The sequence below is a fragment of the Mauremys reevesii genome, linkage group 4 (assembly GCF_016161935.1).
Source record: "Mauremys reevesii isolate NIE-2019 linkage group 4, ASM1616193v1, whole genome shotgun sequence".
Lineage (NCBI taxonomy): Eukaryota > Metazoa > Chordata > Testudines > Geoemydidae > Mauremys > Mauremys reevesii.
The window spans coordinates 3,485,391-3,502,859 of NC_052626.1; the positions used below are offsets into that span (position 1 = coordinate 3,485,391).

Below are 17,469 nucleotides of genomic sequence, written 5' to 3' on the forward strand. Positions count from 1 at the left end.
AACATTTTTAGGGAACATCAACGAAGCAAGAAGAATTTTGAAAACATTTGAAGAGTGTGTTCTGGGACTTGCAATGGTTCGCTTGCGAAGAGTTAGCTTAGAGCGCCGACATGGAAACATGGAAGAAGCTGAACACCTGCTTCAGGAAGCTGTTAAGAATGCTAAATCAAGCGGTGAATCGTCATTTTATGCTATCAAACTAGCTCGACATCTTTTCAAAGTTCAGAAGAACCTTCCAAAAGCAAGAAAAGTGCTGTTGGAAGCCATTGAGAGAGACAAAGTATGTGTTTCCTAAAAGCTTTATAAATAGTCCTGTGATATTTAATTTCCTCCTCCTTTTAGTCAGTGCATTAAAACATGGCAACAATGATGACAGGTTTTCAGACTGTATGTAAAGCATTTTATTGCCACATGGAGACACCAGTCCCTCTAAGCTGACGTTGCCAGATTTGCAGGTTATGAATCTTACCTTTTTCACTCTTCAGATAGCATCCATGATTCCCCTAGTGTTCTGAGACATCCTTGTTTTTCTCTGTCCTGCTCCCTTTCAAAAATCACAAACAATGCAGGGATGCTGACGTTGCACGGGAGGAATTTATTAAATACTATTGGTCGTGTTAGTGTGGGATCACTTTATTTGGGCGCCAGAACTGCTTGGTCTTCGAGCCCTCATGCTAATCACAAGGATACACATACCCTCAGCTCTACTGTAGACCATGTGCATCTATTTATAAAGTGACACAGGTCAAAGAGCACCTATGTTTACACTTTCGGACAGGAAACCTTTGTATTGACTACACTATAACATCTATTTACAGTGTAGGACACTGATGTGCAGAGTTGTCAAACTTATTAGAAAGAAATGCTGGAGATGTACTTGGGCAAACAGTATTTTACAACAATCGCTGTAACTTGTTTCGCACAGGAGAACACTAAATTGTATCTCAACTTACTTGAAATGGAGTATAGTGGGGATCTTAAGCAAAATGAAGAAAACATCCTCACATGTTTTGACAAAGCTGTCAATGGTGCATTGTCTATAAAAATGAGGATTACATTTTCTCAACGAAAAGTGGAATTTCTGGAAGATTTTGGTTCTGACGTCAACAAGTAAGATTTAACCTACACTACGGCTGTAATGGGGTCACCAAATGAGGTGCTGTTTATAACATTGGGGGAAGAGTTTGTTAGACATGCTCCTTAAACTATTATTTTAGCACTGCAATTGTGACAATATTAGAGTTGAGGACAGACAAATTCATACTAAGTTCCTATTTTCAAGTATTATCAACTTTCTGGAAAAGCTGCCATTTTGTCTCATGCTTGTTCTCAGCTCAAAAGAGTGTTGTCTTTTTGTTTGAAAGCTGTGTCTAAGCTTTATAGTGGGGGATATTCTTGAAAGAGGACACTAAGAATAGGGTTTGGTGCTTTTTTTTTTGTACTCTAACTTCACCCACAACCACACATCTTAAATTTTCAAACTTGCCCTAACTTGGCTTATCCTTGAGAACTAGTATCATTAATGTGTTCAGAAATCACAGGCTTTCTAATTGTGTGCTGTGCATTGAGCCTTCTCTGGGCATTGGACATTTACACAAGTGCAACTTTTAATTAAATACTTTTTATTCTCTTCTTTCTCAATACTACCATAAAGTGTAATTTTCCTGGTTTTGGCTTGGATTTTCCAAGCTATAAGTTAGCTTTTCTGCATTGCATGTTGCTAATAACAGCCTATGGTAACATTCTGCCTTCTGATAGGCACTGATTTTCATGGGAACTATGCATGTAACTCCCAGAAAGGAAATTGGCTAGGAGAAAACAAGCGTTTAGGTTCTGATATGGTGCTGCAGGACAAAATATCTGAGATGTGCAGAACGAAAAGACCAGGGATGGAACTCCAGACCTACTTGTGTCAAAGGAGATGGCTGATGGAAGAAGCAGTTTTGGTCTGTCACCTTTTGAACTGCAATAGTAAGAGGAATCTGAACCAGCAGCTGAGCCTATATTAAATGAAATATCTAGGAAACATAAAAATTGTTATTGCGCCTATTGAAAGATGGGCTGCTTTATACACTGTTACTTGATAGCTATATGGCTCTTCATGCAGCACTGAATTCCTCTATTTTTCATATTACTTGTGAAAGATCTTCAGATATTTATATGAATGATAGCAACACATGTAAAACATCATGTATATTTATGGTGCAGTATAAATGCTTAATATAAACACAACTGTAAGTAATGGTAGGTTGGTATTTTTGTGGGGAAAAATGTCTTCACGTGCTGCTGAAAATGTTGTTCTTCACTATATTAACACACAAATACATGCTGTGCATTATGAAAATCATTCAAACTAGCAAGTTTTTTGGTCTTCCTCATGTCATAGTGGATAGTTTTAATCTTTTGGTCTTAATTCAGTTTAAAAAATTAGTTTACCTTTGCTTAGATTCATAGTAATAAAGAATTTTTACAGTCTGAAATAGACATACTTAACAATTGTCACTATACAACATCCTTTGATTGACCATGGATGGAAGATGTACAGGTTGGTAGCCTAATTATTTACAGGCTGTACTGTTTTGAAAATTTAACACGCATGCTAAACAAAGTTTGAGGTGTGTTTGTGATTTTTTTCCCCCCCCCTCAGGCTTTTGGATGCCTATGATGAACATCAAACACTTCTAAAAGAGCAGGATTCTTTAAAAAGGAAAGCTGAAAATGGGTATGAACTGTATTCACCTCATGCTCCTAAGTCAATTAATAGTTCATGCAATAGTGGCATTGCTTTGAATTCCAGGGTAGCAAAGACAGGATCCTGGGGTATTGTAGAAGTCACTGTATAGACTGTGTGTAGTGTGTCTGGAACAAAACATTTTGAAATGTTTCTAAAACATTTCAGAGAACGTCACTGACTGCCTCATACTCATCATTAAGTACTTTGGGTTTTTCAAGTTCAGTTTTTTTTAAAGCCCTTACAACTATTTTGGGCTTTGTACTGTCTTCCCAGGAGGCCCAAAAGAAAAGGGAGTGGTGCTAAATATCTAATAGAGTGTAGTGTATCTAGTTATAACTCTAACTTGACTGTAATGTTTTTTGCCTTAATTTACAGCATTTGCATCCCAAAAGTACGTAAACTCAAATGCTTATGCTGGAAGCTGCTAGAATTCCTGGAAATATGTAAAAAAAACAAAAACAAAACCCTCCGCATAGAATCACAGAAATGTAGGGTTGGAAGGGGACCTCAAGAAGTATCAAGTCCAGCCTCCTGCGCTGAGGCAGGACCAAGTAAACCTAAGCCGTCCCTTACAGGTGTTTGTCCAACCTGCTCTTAAAATCCTCCAATGACGGCTATTCCACAACCTCCTTTGGAAGCCTATCCCAGAGCTTAACTACTCTTACAGTTAAAAAGCTTTTCCTGCTTCTCAACCTAAGTCTCTCTTGCTGCAGATTAAACCCATTACTACTTGTCCTGCCCTCAGTGGACATGGAGAACAATTGATCACTGTCTTCTTCATAACATTCCTTAACACATTTGAAGATGGGTGTGGGGAGGGTTAATAACTATCTTCTTTTCTCATTTTTTTTAACCTGTCTTCATAAGTCAGGTTTTCTAAACCTTTTATCATTTTTGCTGCTCTCCTCTGGACACTCTGTAATTTGTCCAGATCTTTCCTAAAGTGTGGGCCCCAGAATTGGACACAGTGCCTCACCCGTGCCTAGCAGAGCAGGACAGTTACTTCTTGTCTTACATATGACATTCCTGTTGATACATCCCAGAATATTAGCCTTTTTTGCAAGTGCGCACATTGATGATTCATATTCTGTTTGTGATCCACTATAACCCCAGGTTCTTTTCAGCAGTACTAGCACCTAAGCCAGTTATTCACCATTTTGTAGTTGTGCATTTGATTTTTTTCCTTCCTAAGTGAAGTATTTTGCATTTGTCTATATTTAATTTCATCTTGTTTCAGATCAGTTCTCCGGTTTGTCACGGTCATTTTTAATTTTAATCCTATCCAAAGTGCTTGCAGCCTATGCCACTTGGTGTCATATGCAAATTTTAAGTCAATAATGGGGTCTCACAGGGTCCAGTACTATTCAGTATTTTCATTAGATACACCAGATAGCGAACCATTGATAATTACTCTTTGAATACCGTCTTTCAACCAGTTATGCACCCACCTTACAATAATTTCATCTAGACCACATCTCCCTAATTTGTTTATAAGAATGATATGTGGGACTGTCTCAGAAGGCTTACTTAAAATCAAGATATACCATGTCTAATGCTCCCTCCTCCACCCCCATCCACTACACCAGCAATCCTGTCAAAGAAGGTAGTTAGGTTGGTTTGGCATTGTTTGTTCTTGACAAGTCCATGCTAACTATTCCTTATAACCCTATCATCCTCTAGGTACTTACAAATTGATTGTGTAATAATTTTGTTCCAGTATCTTTCCAGGTATCAAAGGTAGGCTGACTAGTCTGTAATTCCTTGGGTTCTTTTTGTTGCTCTTTGTACGTTTGCCCTTCTCCAGTTGTCTGGGACCTCACCTCTCCTCGAGGAGTTTTCAAGGATAATTGCTAACAGTTCCGAGAGTGTTTCAGTTAGTTCCTTAAATACCCTAGGATGAATTTCATCAGGCCCTGCCTATTTGAATACATCCACTTCATCAATATATTCTTTAACTTGTACTTCCCCTACTTTGGGGTGCATTCCTTCCCCCTTTTTGTTAATATTGTGTTGAACATCTGGTCACCATTAACCTTTTTAGTGAAGACTGAAGCAAAATAGGCACCTCAAAATAAAACACCCCAGCCTTCGTGATGTCATCAATTATTAGCTTTCCTTCCCCACTAAGGAGAGGACTTATACGTTTCTTCATCTTTCTCTTACTCCTAAATGTATTTAAATAATTTCTTCTTACTGCCTTTTGTGTTCCTTGCTAAGTGCAACTCATTTTGTGCCTAGCCTTTCTGATTTTGTCCCCACATGCTTGTGCTGTTCTTTTGTTCTCCTGCTTAGCAATTGTCCATGCTTCCCCTTTTGTAGGATTTCTTTTTGATGTTCATGTCCTTAAAAAGCACCTGACGGAGCCAAATTGATTTCTTACAAGTCTTCTATCTTTCCTTCACATGGGGATAGTTTGCTGTTGTGCCTTTAATATTGTCACTTGTAGAAACTGTCAGCTCTTCCAGACTCCTTTTTCCCTTAGATTTTCTTTGCATGGGAGCTTACCTACAAGTTCTCGGCATTTGGATCTTTTGAAGTACATGGTCCTTATTGTGTTGCTCTCCCTCCTTCCTTTTTTTCACAATAATGAAATCTATCATTTCATGATCACTTTCACCCAAATTGCCTTCCACCTTCAGGTTTGCAATCAATTCTTCTGCGTGGGTCAGAATCAAATCTAAAATGGCTGTCTCCCCGGTTACTTCCTGCACTTTCTGAAGCAAAAAGTTGTCTCCAATACATTCCAAAAACTTACTGGAAATTTTGTGTTTTGCCATATTACTGTTCCAATAGATATCTGGGTAGGCAAAGTCCCCAGTTACTACTAGGTCTTGTGTTCTGGATATGTATTGTTTGTTCTAGAAATCTCATCCACCTCCTCTTCCTGATATGGTGGTCTGTAGGAGATCCCACCCAGATGTCACCCCTATTTTTTATCCTTTTTATCTTCTCCCAGAGATTTTCAACTGGTCTGCCTCTGCTGTGCTTCTGGACCACAGAACATGTGTATCTATTCTTGATGTATAATGCAACATTTGTATCCTGCCTGTCTGTCTTGAACAAGCTATATCCCTCTATCCCAGAATTCCAGTCATGGGACTTATCCCACCAGGTCTCTGATGCCAGTTAAGTCATAATTTAGCTTATGGATTAATGCTTCCAGTTCTTCTGGCTTATTCCCAATATTCCTTGTATTTGTGTGTAGACATCTAAGATGTTGAGCAGCTTCCCCCACTGGTTTGCCTCTTGTGGGTCCTGTGATCTTATTGTAAATTCCCATGTCTCCCCTTCCCACCATCTAGCTCTCTGTTAGGGTTGCCTTTTTTATGCTTACCTGGTGGGTTTTTATCACCTGCCCTCTTTGAACCTAGTTTAAAGCCCTCCTCCCTAGGTTAGGATGTCAGTGTGCAAAGATGCTTTTCCTCTTGGTCAGGTGGGTCCCATCTCTTCCCAGAACAGCATCCCGTGGTCAAGGAAGCCAAAGCCCTCCCATTGACAAAAGAACGGCCATACTGGGTCAGACCAAAGGTCCATCTAGCCCAGTATTCTGTCTTCCGACAGTGACCAATACCAAGTGCCCCAGAGGGAATGAACAGAACAGGGAATCAAGTGATCCATCCCCTGTTGCCTATTCCCAGCTCCTGGCAGACAGAGGCTAGGGACACTTCAGAGCATGGTTTTGCATCCCTGCCCAATAGCCATTGATGGACCTATCCTCCATGAACTTATCTAGTTCGTTTTTGAACCCTGTTTTAATCTTGGCCTTCACAACATCCCCTGGCAAAGAGTTCCACAGGTTGACTGTGCGTTGTGTGAAGAAATACTTCCTTTTGTTTGTTTTAAACCTTCTGCTGACACTAGCTGTGCAGCCATGCATTCATCTCCAGGATGCACATGTGCCTGCCCGGGCCCTTACCCTCAACCAGAAGGATGGACAAGAATACAGCCTGAGCTCCTGACTCTCACCCTCATTCCCAGAGTCTGGTAGTTGCTGCTGACTTTGCTAGTGCACAAGCGGATGAGCGGCATGGGGTAGCGATCAGAGGGTCAGATAAGCCTTGACAACCTTTGCGTAATATCTTGGATGCAGGCTTCAGGCAGGCAACCCACCTCCTGGAACATTATATCAGGTCGGCAGATGAATGCCTTTGTTCCCCTCAGCAGTCCCTGACCACCAGTACCCTATATTGCCTCTTCTTGGATGCCATGGCTGTGAGCCTCCCAGCCTTAGAGGCTTGTGGCTCCTTGTCCTTAGCTATTGAGGTGTGCTTCTTGTCGCTCATTGCCAGTGCAGTGTACCATTTCTTCACCTCGATGGACGGGGGACTTGGGTGGAAGGTGGAACACTGCTTACTGGCTGAGGTGGCCAGCAACCAGTCTCCTTCCCATACAGCAACTGGTTCTCCGTCCTCCCCTGGTGCCACTGTAGTCAACTAGCATCCTTCATCCCAGATGTTTCCACGGGCATCCTATTGATGAAGCCCTTCTGCTTCGGGAGCCACCGCCACCTGCGCATCTCTCACCTGCTTCCTGAGGAACGCCATTGATTCCACTCACACGGGGTGGTTCTCGCAGCCTGGCTTTCATCAGTGGGGAGATGCAGGCATTTCCAGCAAGTCAAGACCAGGAAGCCGCCAGGGTCAGGATGACTGTCTGAAGGCAGAGAAGGAGCTAGCAATGGTGTTGGTGACACATTTCCCTCCCATTGCAAGTTCTTCCTTGTCGAGTACCAGCTGGCTGATTCCCTTAGTCCCCCAGCTGCTTCATCTCACCAGCCATGACCCTTTCCAAGCGAGAACTTTCACAGTCAGAGGGCTTTCATCCATAGATCTCAAGGTGCTTTACAAAAGGTCAGTTTTGATTAAGGAAAATTTTGGCCCTAGTTAACAAGAATATAAAGGAAGACTAAGTACAGTTGAAAATGATTACATCTCCAAAGTGTCTCTAATTATTCCGAATGTTGGTTTTAAATATTCTGGCTGCATAGATCAAATAGCCAAAAACTTCAGTCTTAGGATTCCTTTGGAGTAATGAAAAGTCTAGGATGAAAACCTGTAACAATGTCTAGTAAAATGGAGTGAAACTTATCAGATAGAAGTGGCTTCCAAACATCTTTTGATCTAAACAGATTGTGGGATATGGTGAATGGATGAAGCCTCTGGATCCTTTCCAGTTTCGCTACATCCTTTCTCTACATTGGCAACCAAAATTGGACATAGTACTCCAGCTGAGGCCTAACTTGTGTGGAACAGAGCAGTACATGCCAGTGAACAGGAACGTTACAAGCTGGCACTTAACTTGCATAAATTAAACCCCACTAATACCACATGCTTAAAATCTAGAATAAACTTCACATAATATTGAGAAGTCAATGAGTACAAAATGTGTATTCATTTTTGGAATAATCTGAAAGTTAATAAAAGCAACAAAGAATCCTGTGGCACCTTATAGACTAACAGACGTTTTGCAGCATGAGCTTTCGTGGGTGAATATTCACCCACGAAAGCTCATGCTGCAAAACGTCTGTTAGTCTATAAGGTGCCACAGGATTCTTTGTTGCTTTTACAGATCCAGACTAACACGGCTACCCCTCTGATACTTGAAAGTTAATAGAAGTTCTTGATTGGGAGTAGAAAAGGGTTAATGTACCTGTCTTTAATCCTGCAAACAAAATTTATATCCGAATTCAGGATAGAAGTCTTGGATATAACTAGTTGAAAAGCTGTAGGCTGGATTCAGTTGGCCTTTTCACAAATAACCAAAAAAATAATTAAAATGGTCTTAAATAATCTTCCAGAAGCTGCATCAAGCATCTTGTGCCAATATCTGTGACTGGTTAGATCATGAGGTTAAAGTGCCTCACACAAAATCATTTTTTGGAGCAAGAATTAAATGGAGTACGAGGAAAAATTGTGGAATAACCTGGTCCTTAAAACTCTAAAGTGAGGGATGCCAATCTTAAATTAACAAGCCTCAAAGCAACTTTTACTTCTTTATAAGCCTTTTTAGATTGGAGCTCAGGGATTTTAATCTTTGCTGATGATGCCTGACAGCTACAGGAATCTCGGTAGTTGGTTTGGGACTGTTTGTAGGTGAAAGGATACCAGGAGAAAATATCCTTTCAACAAACTAGAGCATTTTAAAGTACGTCCTATATTACCACTGTGTATAATAGGAGCAACAGTATCCATGACCTTACAAGAGAGATGTGTGTTCAGGATAAGATTAGATGCCAGGAAGGTATTAAACACTGCACAGACTTATTTCCACATTCAGTGTGTGAATGGCCCCTGGCCCCTGAGTCTGTTGTTTGGCATACAAGAGAGAACCAGAGGCAAAACCTGGATCCAGACTGCCAGGGGTAAGCCCAGACCTTGCAAAGGTGTGAATCTCTTTTTCAGTCCAAACAGCCAATGCGTCTACAGCCAGGCCTGACTATCTGCAGAAATAGCCCTAAGAGGCAGGAAAATCCATTGATCAAGCACATGTATTCCGTTTGCTTTCAGACAGGGGAGTACTGGGGACAGAGTACTCCATAACTACTCCCTGGGTCCCTCCATCTCCCTTCTGCAGTGACTTTCTGACCTTGAAAGACACACATCACAGCATTGTACACGAGCCTACTCACGTGAGAGTTTGAGAGATTGCCCTTACATGACTGGAACTGACAGTCCACTCCTCACCCCTACAGTCCTAACCATGACTGCCAGGCATGGAGGATTACTACGTGTAGTTAAAATAACATGGAGTGTGGCATCTCAGGAAGAATTCGTGGAACTTTGGCCTGGGCCGCACTTAAACCTAAAAATGCATCCTATTTTGAAAGGAGGTGTTCAGTTTAGAACAGTACTTGGTTACCATCACCCATTATTCTTGTGTTAGTGAAGCGTGTGCCCCAAATGTTAGAATATTCCCTTCTTCAACATAAAGGACTTGGCAAAATCAGGAACTTACAAGTTACAGGGCAGAGACAGGGTAAAGAGCACTGCTGCCAAAAATAACTAAATCTTGGGGTCAGAACTTGATTACCTAAAGCTGAGTAGCTCCATCCGTATTTAGGCATCTGAACGAGTAGCCTCTAAGAATCAGGTGCTGCCATCTGCAGCTCCTGTTGACTTCAGCAAAAGCAGCATAGAATCATAGAATATCAGGGTTGGAAGGGACCTTGTGCCTGACCTCTCAAAATTGGATTCCATCTTTGGGTTCCCACCTCAGAAACCCGGGCTTGAAAATGTCACCTTGATTCTTATAAAGTATACAAATACGCATTCATGTAGGAATTAAAGCTTTTCTAGACAGTGTTTTCAAGTTTGTTAAACAAAACACATTTGTTTAATTTTGCAGCTCGGGGGAACCAGATGAGAAGAAAGCACATACAGATGATGTGACGTTGGCATCTACCCAAATGATGGATGGAGACATGCAAGCTAATCAGGCTGCATATAATTATAATGCATGGTATCAGGTGGGTATGAGGTGATCACTTTCTGTGACTGTATGTTCTGAATGTATGTGCTCTGTTTTACCCCCAAGAACCTTATTTATCTGCAGCTAGATACTTAATGTCTCAGATGAAACTTTCCTTTTGCAACCACACTGCCCCTTTACATTAATTTGTTCCTCTGTCGTGGACCAAGAGTGGCAAAGACTGGCTCTTCTGCGACTTGACTCTTCTTATATGGGCCTGCTTGCATAAAAAAGACCCCAAAATACACAAACAGAAATCAGCCTCTCTTCATGCTGGAACCTTCTACCCTGCAGTTGGAGGACTACACATTTCTGCAGAAAGGCCATCTCAGGGTTGCTATGTTAGTGAGTTTTTCTTAAAATGCCTCAACACTTACCTGAGGTCTGACTTGATTTTTATACAGTTATTCATCTGAGAGAAACACATTCCGTCATTGAGTGAGTGTGTCTGTGTGGACGCCAGTCTTGGTGTGTGTGCCTCCTGTGCTGTCTCATGCTCCTGTAGGGGCAGGGCAGCTGCGACCCTCCCTTAATTTCCTCTCTCCACCCATGGTAGCAAGACAGAACCTAGCGAATGTCCAATCTGTTAGGCTTTAGCTCCCACTAAACTCTTCAGAACTTTCCAAAATACACGCTACTTGCTGTAGAAACAACAGATAAACTACGACCCACATAGACTGATTCCTGACAGCTGGACTTGCCCCCATATAGCATGGTTCAACCACCTACCTAATGGTGGACTCTTAAATCTTTGGGCTTCAAGCCTTGCTCTTTCTGCAACGGGCTAATTCTGCTAATGGGTGGGCACAGCATATGCCTCTTCTGCTTGGTAGCGAATCACGCACGAGATATATGTTCTGCATATTCCGATCATTTTCTTTGAGGAGTTGCAGGACACTGAACTGAAGCTCCATTCACTGGAGCAGTCAATGAAGGGCCTCTCTGGATCCAGGAGTCTGGTACCAGATAAAACATCTACAAGCAACCCCTCCAGTAGACATAGGATGCCCAGTTTGGTGGCAGAGCAAATGCAAACATCAATGGTAGCAAAGTCTGGCGTCGAGAGGCCACTCCAAACGTCAGGGCAGAGACTCTAGGCAGTGCTTGGGGTCTTCCAGGGGAAAGACTGCATAAAGCCTTGAGGGGAGACAGGGAGATCGCTGAGCCCCACACTAAATCTAGAGCTAGAGATGGCTCCTTGTTAACCATCAGCATTGATCCCAGCAAAAGTCACTGACGACACTGATATATGTATTTGTGGAGGATTCTGGTCCCATGTTGAAAAGGACCCTGGTTCCGAGACAACCACTGGTCTGGACCTTGATACAGAGAACGTCATATGCCTAGGCACCACTGCTAGAAGAAATCTATTCCTCATCTCCCTCAAGCAGGGAATCTTCTTCCCCGAGGCTGACTTGTGAGACCGTGGATAGACCAGGTGACTCTCCCTAAACGGCCTACAGCCACGTGGGGATTAGTATTGGACTGCAATCATCAGGCAAGCCCAACTATAGCCATATGGAATGTTACCATTGACTTCCTGGGTTTACTGGGGTCCTCCTTTGCATAATTCCGGGAACAGAGCCCCATCCCATTCTAGGATGAGGTTAAGATTGCACTCCGCAATTGTGTGGCTTGCTAGACCACAGACAGTGGACCAGGAACAAAGCCAGGAATTCCTGAACGTAGGCTCAGAGGAGCAACAGAATCTTACCTTGCCTTGTAAGGATGTTTCAACCTAGTCACAAGACAAAGCAATGACCCCAGTGCTGGCTGAGTTAACGACATTCCAAAATCTGCTTAAGATACTAGCAGAGACTCCTGAAATAGATGTCAGTTAACCAAGAGAAATCTCATAAATTTGTTATGCCGATGGCACCAAGCCCAGCCAAAATTGCCATTTCAATAACTGAAGGGTGGTTTGACATAATGCCTTAGTGAGGTCAAACCTCTCTTCACCTGGCCAGGCTCGGTGTCAGCATACAGAGTTTGTGTGACTGACATCTGTTTCAAGAGTGTCTGTCTGCTATTCAGTGCGTCAACCTGCCACTATCCTGGCCACAGCAAAAGGAGTGGAGAAGTGATACCAAGTTGTGCACAAGGCTATGAATATTTTTATGCCCACCCCATTCTGGGCTTGTTGGCAGTCTCAGTGGTGCGATAAGTCTTAACAAGAGCACCCTGAGTGATAAAGCCCCAAAGAAACTGTTGGGTTGAGAGGGAAGCCTACTCTTCTGCCTTCCTCCATGTTTGAGTGGCAAACTACAAAGCCTTTGTGGCCAAATATAATTTTCTAACTTGGGACATAGTAACAGCCTTTGTTGTCCAACCTTCCATCAGAGAACAGGAATGAGCTCAAGGAGGTCATCAAAGAGGTCCAGTTAGGAGCTAAGATGGCCCTACAAGCAGCCATGGATGCTTCGGACATGGCATCCAGGTCCATGGCTATAGTGGTTATTATATTAAATGCCTCATGGCTCCAGATGTCAGTGGTTCCCAACGAGGTACAGGCCATGATATAGGATCTACTCTTTGAGGGATAGAATTGTACAGCCAACACATAGACAATGCTCTGCATTCCTAAAAGGACCTGAAGGCCTGGTCTACACTGGCTAGGGGGGGTGGGGGGGATCGATCTAAGTTACGCAATTTCAGCCACGTGAATAACGTAGTTGAACTTGACGTACTTAGATCAACTTACCGTGGTGTCTTCACCGCGGTGAGTTGACTGTTGCCGCTCCCTCATCAACTCTGCCTGCGCCTCTTGCCGAGCTGGAGTACAGGAGTCGACGGGAGAGCACTCGGGGATCGATTGCCCACCGATCCAGCTGGTAGTGAAGACATGCCCAAAGACTACCCTGTGCTGCTTGGGAATGTTTACTATAGCCCCTCAACACAAACTGTACCATTGCCAACCTCAGATGAGATAGAGGAACGAGTCATATCCCACCAAGCAGCCTGATCGTACTCTGAAGATAAAGGCTAGATATGCCAGGAGACACATCGTCTTCCTCTTCAGTGACACGCTCAGCACTAGTGGCACATTAGTAAATTTGACGGGACTGTCAGGAGTTGGCTTAGGGCCCGTTCAGAACAGGTAACCTTTGTAAGTTGCCTTACCCTGTTCCACCAGGTGTGGTGTGCCATAACATCTGACTGGTAAGTGTTAGAGATCAGTGCCCATGGCTGCTCCATCCAATTTCATTCACTGGATCTTTCTCACAAGAGCCTGCTGCAAACAGAAGTAGATTTGTAGCTTCATCTAGGAGCCAAAGAGGAAGTAACGGCCACGGCAAATGGCTATCCAGCCTCCTTTTGAAAACCTCCAGTAAAGGAGCTTCAACAAACTCCCTAGGCGTCTGTTCCATTGTCCTACTGTTCTTACAGCTAGAAAGTTTTTTTCTTGAAATTTAATCTAAGTCTGCTATGCTGTAGTTTGAACCCACTGCCTCTTGTCCTACCCTGTGTGGCAAGAAAGAACCACTTTTCTCCCATCTTTTTGATGGCAGCCTTTCAAGTATTTGAAGATCATATCTTGTCTTCCCCCTTAATCTCTTCTTTTCCAAATTAAACATACCTTCAGCCTTTGCTCATACGGTTTGCATTCTGTCCTTTTGATCATCTTTGTCACTTGCCTCTGGATCCTTTCCCGTTTCACTACATCCTTTCTATACGTTGTTGAGCAAAATTGGACACAGTACTCCGTCTGAGGTCTAACCACACTGAGAAGAGTGGTACTAGCACCTCCTGTGACTTGCATGTTATGCCTCTGTTAATGCAACTTAAACTTGCATTTGTTTTTGCAAGAGCATTGCATTTCTGACTCATGTTGAGGTTGTGATCTACCACAACTCCCAGATAATTCTCAGCAGTGCTGCTTACAAGGCAGTTATCCCCCATTCTGTATTCATGCATTTGTTACCCACCCCACCCCACCCCCCGCTGGTGTAGCACCTCGTTTGTCTTTGTTAAATTTCATTTTGTTGTCTATAGCCCAGGTCTCCAATTTATCATGATCCCTCTGGATTTTAGCTCTATCCTCCAAAGTGTTGGCAACCCACCCCCTTCACCCCAGCTTTGTTCACCTGCAAATTTGATCTCTAGTCCTACATACAGGTTATTAATAAAGATGTTAAATAACACCGGACCCAGAACAGATCTCTGGGAACCTCACTTGAGACCTCTCTCCAATCTGACATCATTCCATTAATAGTTACTCTTTGTGTGCAGTTAACTAATTATAAATCCACTTAATGGTAGTTCCAGGGAGCTCACATTTCTCAAGCTTACTTATTAGAATGTCACATGGGACTATGTCAGAAGCCTTGCTGAAATCCAAGTATATTATGTCCACCACATTCCTCCTATCCACCAAACCAGTTATTCTGTCAAAGAAGGAAATCGGGCTGGTTTGGCATGATTTGTTCTTGATAAATCCATTCTGGCTGCTAATGATCATCCTTTCATCATCCTCTATTTATTCACAAATTGAATGTTTTATACATAGCTCTAGTAGCTTCTCAGGTACCAAGGTCAGGCTGCCTGGTCTGTAGTTCCTTGGTGCCTCCTTTTTTCCCTTTTTAAAGATGGGCACTATGTTAGCCCTTCTCCAGTCTTCCAGGACTTCTCCTGTCATCCATGAGTTTGCAAATATTATTGTCAGTAGTTCTGAGATTTCTTCAGCTAATTCCTTCAGCACCCTGTACAAAGAAAGAGGGTTGGTCCTGTCCTAGACCTAAGGAAACTCTCTCTCTCTTTAGTCTACTTCAGCAATGTTCCAATATCAGAGATCTGCCAGGCAGGAACCCACCAACCAAATGGTCAAACATTATGCCCATGACGGAACGATGCTTCAGTTTTTGACTAAAATAGTTTACAATTTCTCATTCCCGTTCTCCAGTGAGGGGACTTTTTGCCAGTCACCTACGTTGGGATCCACTGACACGTACTTTAAGAGAATGGTACATACTGTACAGTAACTGTGGGTCTTTGAGATATTGCAGTCTTTACAGATCCCATGATCTGCCCTCTAGCCCCGCTTTCCAGAGTCCATACCAACCACAGGCTTTGATTTGTGAGGGAGCTGCTGGAAGGTTGTGGCCTCCCTGCCCTTAATGCTCTCACATGAGGGCACAGGGTGCACATGCAGCCCTTATGGACACAGCAGTTCAAAAGCTTCCAGTCTTGTGGCACATGTTTACCTACAATGAGATGCACACTGACCATACCACCATGAAAAACCAGTCATAGAATCAGAGAATATTAGGGTTGGAAGAGACTTAGGAGGTCGTCTAGTCCAATCCCCTGCTCGAAGCAGGACCAACCGCAACTAAATCATCCCAGTCAGTGCAGGGTAAGTATTCTTTCCTGACATGATGTGTGGAGGTAGTCTGCTGAAACTCAAGTATCAGAGGGGTAGCCGTGTTAGTCTGGATCTGTAAAAAGCAACAAAGTCCTGTGGCACCTTATAGACTAACAGAGATATTGGAGCATGAGCTTTGGTGGGTGAATATCCACTTCACACGCGAAAGCTCATGCTCCAATATGTCTGTTAGTCTATAAGGTGTCACAGGACGCTTTGCTGCTTTCTGTTGAAATTGCAACTTATCAAATATATTTGAAAAATGATTTCTGCTCATTTTCCCCATGATGTCTCTTCTAGTACAACTACCAGAATGCATGGAATTATGGACAGTATTATGCACCCCCTCCAACCTGATCAGAAGAGAGACTGGAGTTCATTGTGGTGTTTCAGCAAAGATGGAGTATGGAAAATATATTTTTTTAAATTAGGGATGTGAACAAATGAACTATTGTAATACCTGCAGTTTTGTCTTTTTGCATGTGAAACGAGCCCATGTTCACGGGGTACGTGAAGCAAGATTTGTGTGTTGGTAGATACATCGATCGCTGTACACTGCTAGTTACCATAAATGCAACTTTATTTCCCACACTAACTTATGGAAAAATTATCTGGAGGCTGTTTTTGTTCTGTTGTTTTGAGTCAGCATTGCTTCAGTAGGTATTTTTAAATCCTTCAAGCTACAATCTTCTTTTAAGCAATGAGGAAATTCTGATGTCCAGTGTTTGTCACAGTAGCCAATACAGGAGACGAACGGTATGGAAAGGTCTATGAACATGAGCAGCCCCCTTTAATTTTTTTCATCTTTACCTGCTCTCCTCTTCACCATCCAAAAACCTCATTTCCTACCTGGCTCCTCCTGTGAAATTTTTCATGGTCCCAGTGAGCAGTGCCCTAATGAGTCTGTTTATTGCCATGATCATAATGCATACAGGAATGTCAACATTTGAAAGTTGTGTATTTTATATTTTACATGGGGTCACAAATTAAATGTGCAAAATGGTTGCATCCCTTTTTTAAAAAGGCACTGAAACGATGGTGTTTGGGGTGGATGTTTGTAATTTAGAATTCTCATGTACAAGTTGTGAGTAAACTTTTTCATTTTGATTAAAGTGATCATTCTCTTTTGTAATAAAACCAAGGAATTCAGTAATTCTGAGCTTTGTTGGATTTTCTCTTTGCTATCCCATTAAAACTTTGTGAATGTCAAAACTCAGTGTTATGCAGTTGAAAAACTTGTGTGTCTCTACACTGCAGTTAAACACCCCCAGCTGGTCTCTGGCAGTTGCCTCAGGCTCATGGGGCTATAAAATTGCAGTGTTGACAGTTGAGCTCAGGCCCAAGTCAGCTGACATGACAGCCATGGGTGTTTAATTGCAGTGTAGATGTACCTACATCCTTAACAATGCAACTACTACTACCACATTTTCTGTGGTTTAAATAGGGTGACCAGATGAGATGAAGAAAATATCGGGACACATTGGGGGGGGGGGCCTGCCAGCGGAGTGCAAAAAAACCCCACCCCAGTGCTGCCAGCAGAGCGAAATGTCGGGACGTGAGACAACCACCCAAATATCGATTTTATCGGGATGTCTGGTCACCCTAGGTTTAAAATCAACCAACTCTGGGCTAAAATATCTTTTAAAAAATTGAAGTACTATTAACTGAGGTTCTACATTGACCTTTGCTCTCCTATAATGCAGATGGGTTTGAACACCAAAATTAAGCTAGCAAGTCACTGGTATTTTGAAGTTGAAGTGCACATGGAACTTCTGCAGCACAGAGGTTCTCCATTTGCTCTCTTCTACAGAGGCCACCTTCAGGGTTAAGCTTTGTAGAGCACACTTTTGAGCATCTTTGTTATAGCACATATTGTGCTGAATTAAAAGTGGTGGGGGGGGAGGTG

The 17,469-nt window shown here is 42.6% G+C and overlaps 1 protein-coding gene and 1 non-coding gene across 9 annotated transcripts in view; both read left to right on the forward strand.

The window, feature by feature from the left end:
• PRPF39 (pre-mRNA processing factor 39) overlaps positions 1-16,716 on the forward strand; it is a 34,318-nt gene extending 17,602 nt beyond the window's left edge. For all 8 annotated transcript variants that reach the window (XM_039536296.1, XM_039536297.1, XM_039536298.1 and 5 more), the window contains 5 exons: positions 12-280; positions 926-1,110; positions 2,648-2,722; positions 10,079-10,199; positions 15,864-16,716. In XM_039536296.1, coding sequence (XP_039392230.1) covers positions 12-280; positions 926-1,110; positions 2,648-2,722; positions 10,079-10,199; positions 15,864-15,920 — 707 coding nt within the window. In that variant the 3' untranslated portion in view covers positions 15,921-16,716. The remainder of the gene's footprint in view (positions 1-11; positions 281-925; positions 1,111-2,647; positions 2,723-10,078; positions 10,200-15,863) is intronic.
• LOC120405481 lies at positions 359-446 on the forward strand. Its single transcript, XR_005598596.1, has one exon. It is a non-coding gene; the product is annotated as a small nucleolar RNA SNORD127 (small nucleolar RNA).
• Positions 16,717-17,469: the final 753 nt, after the last annotated feature.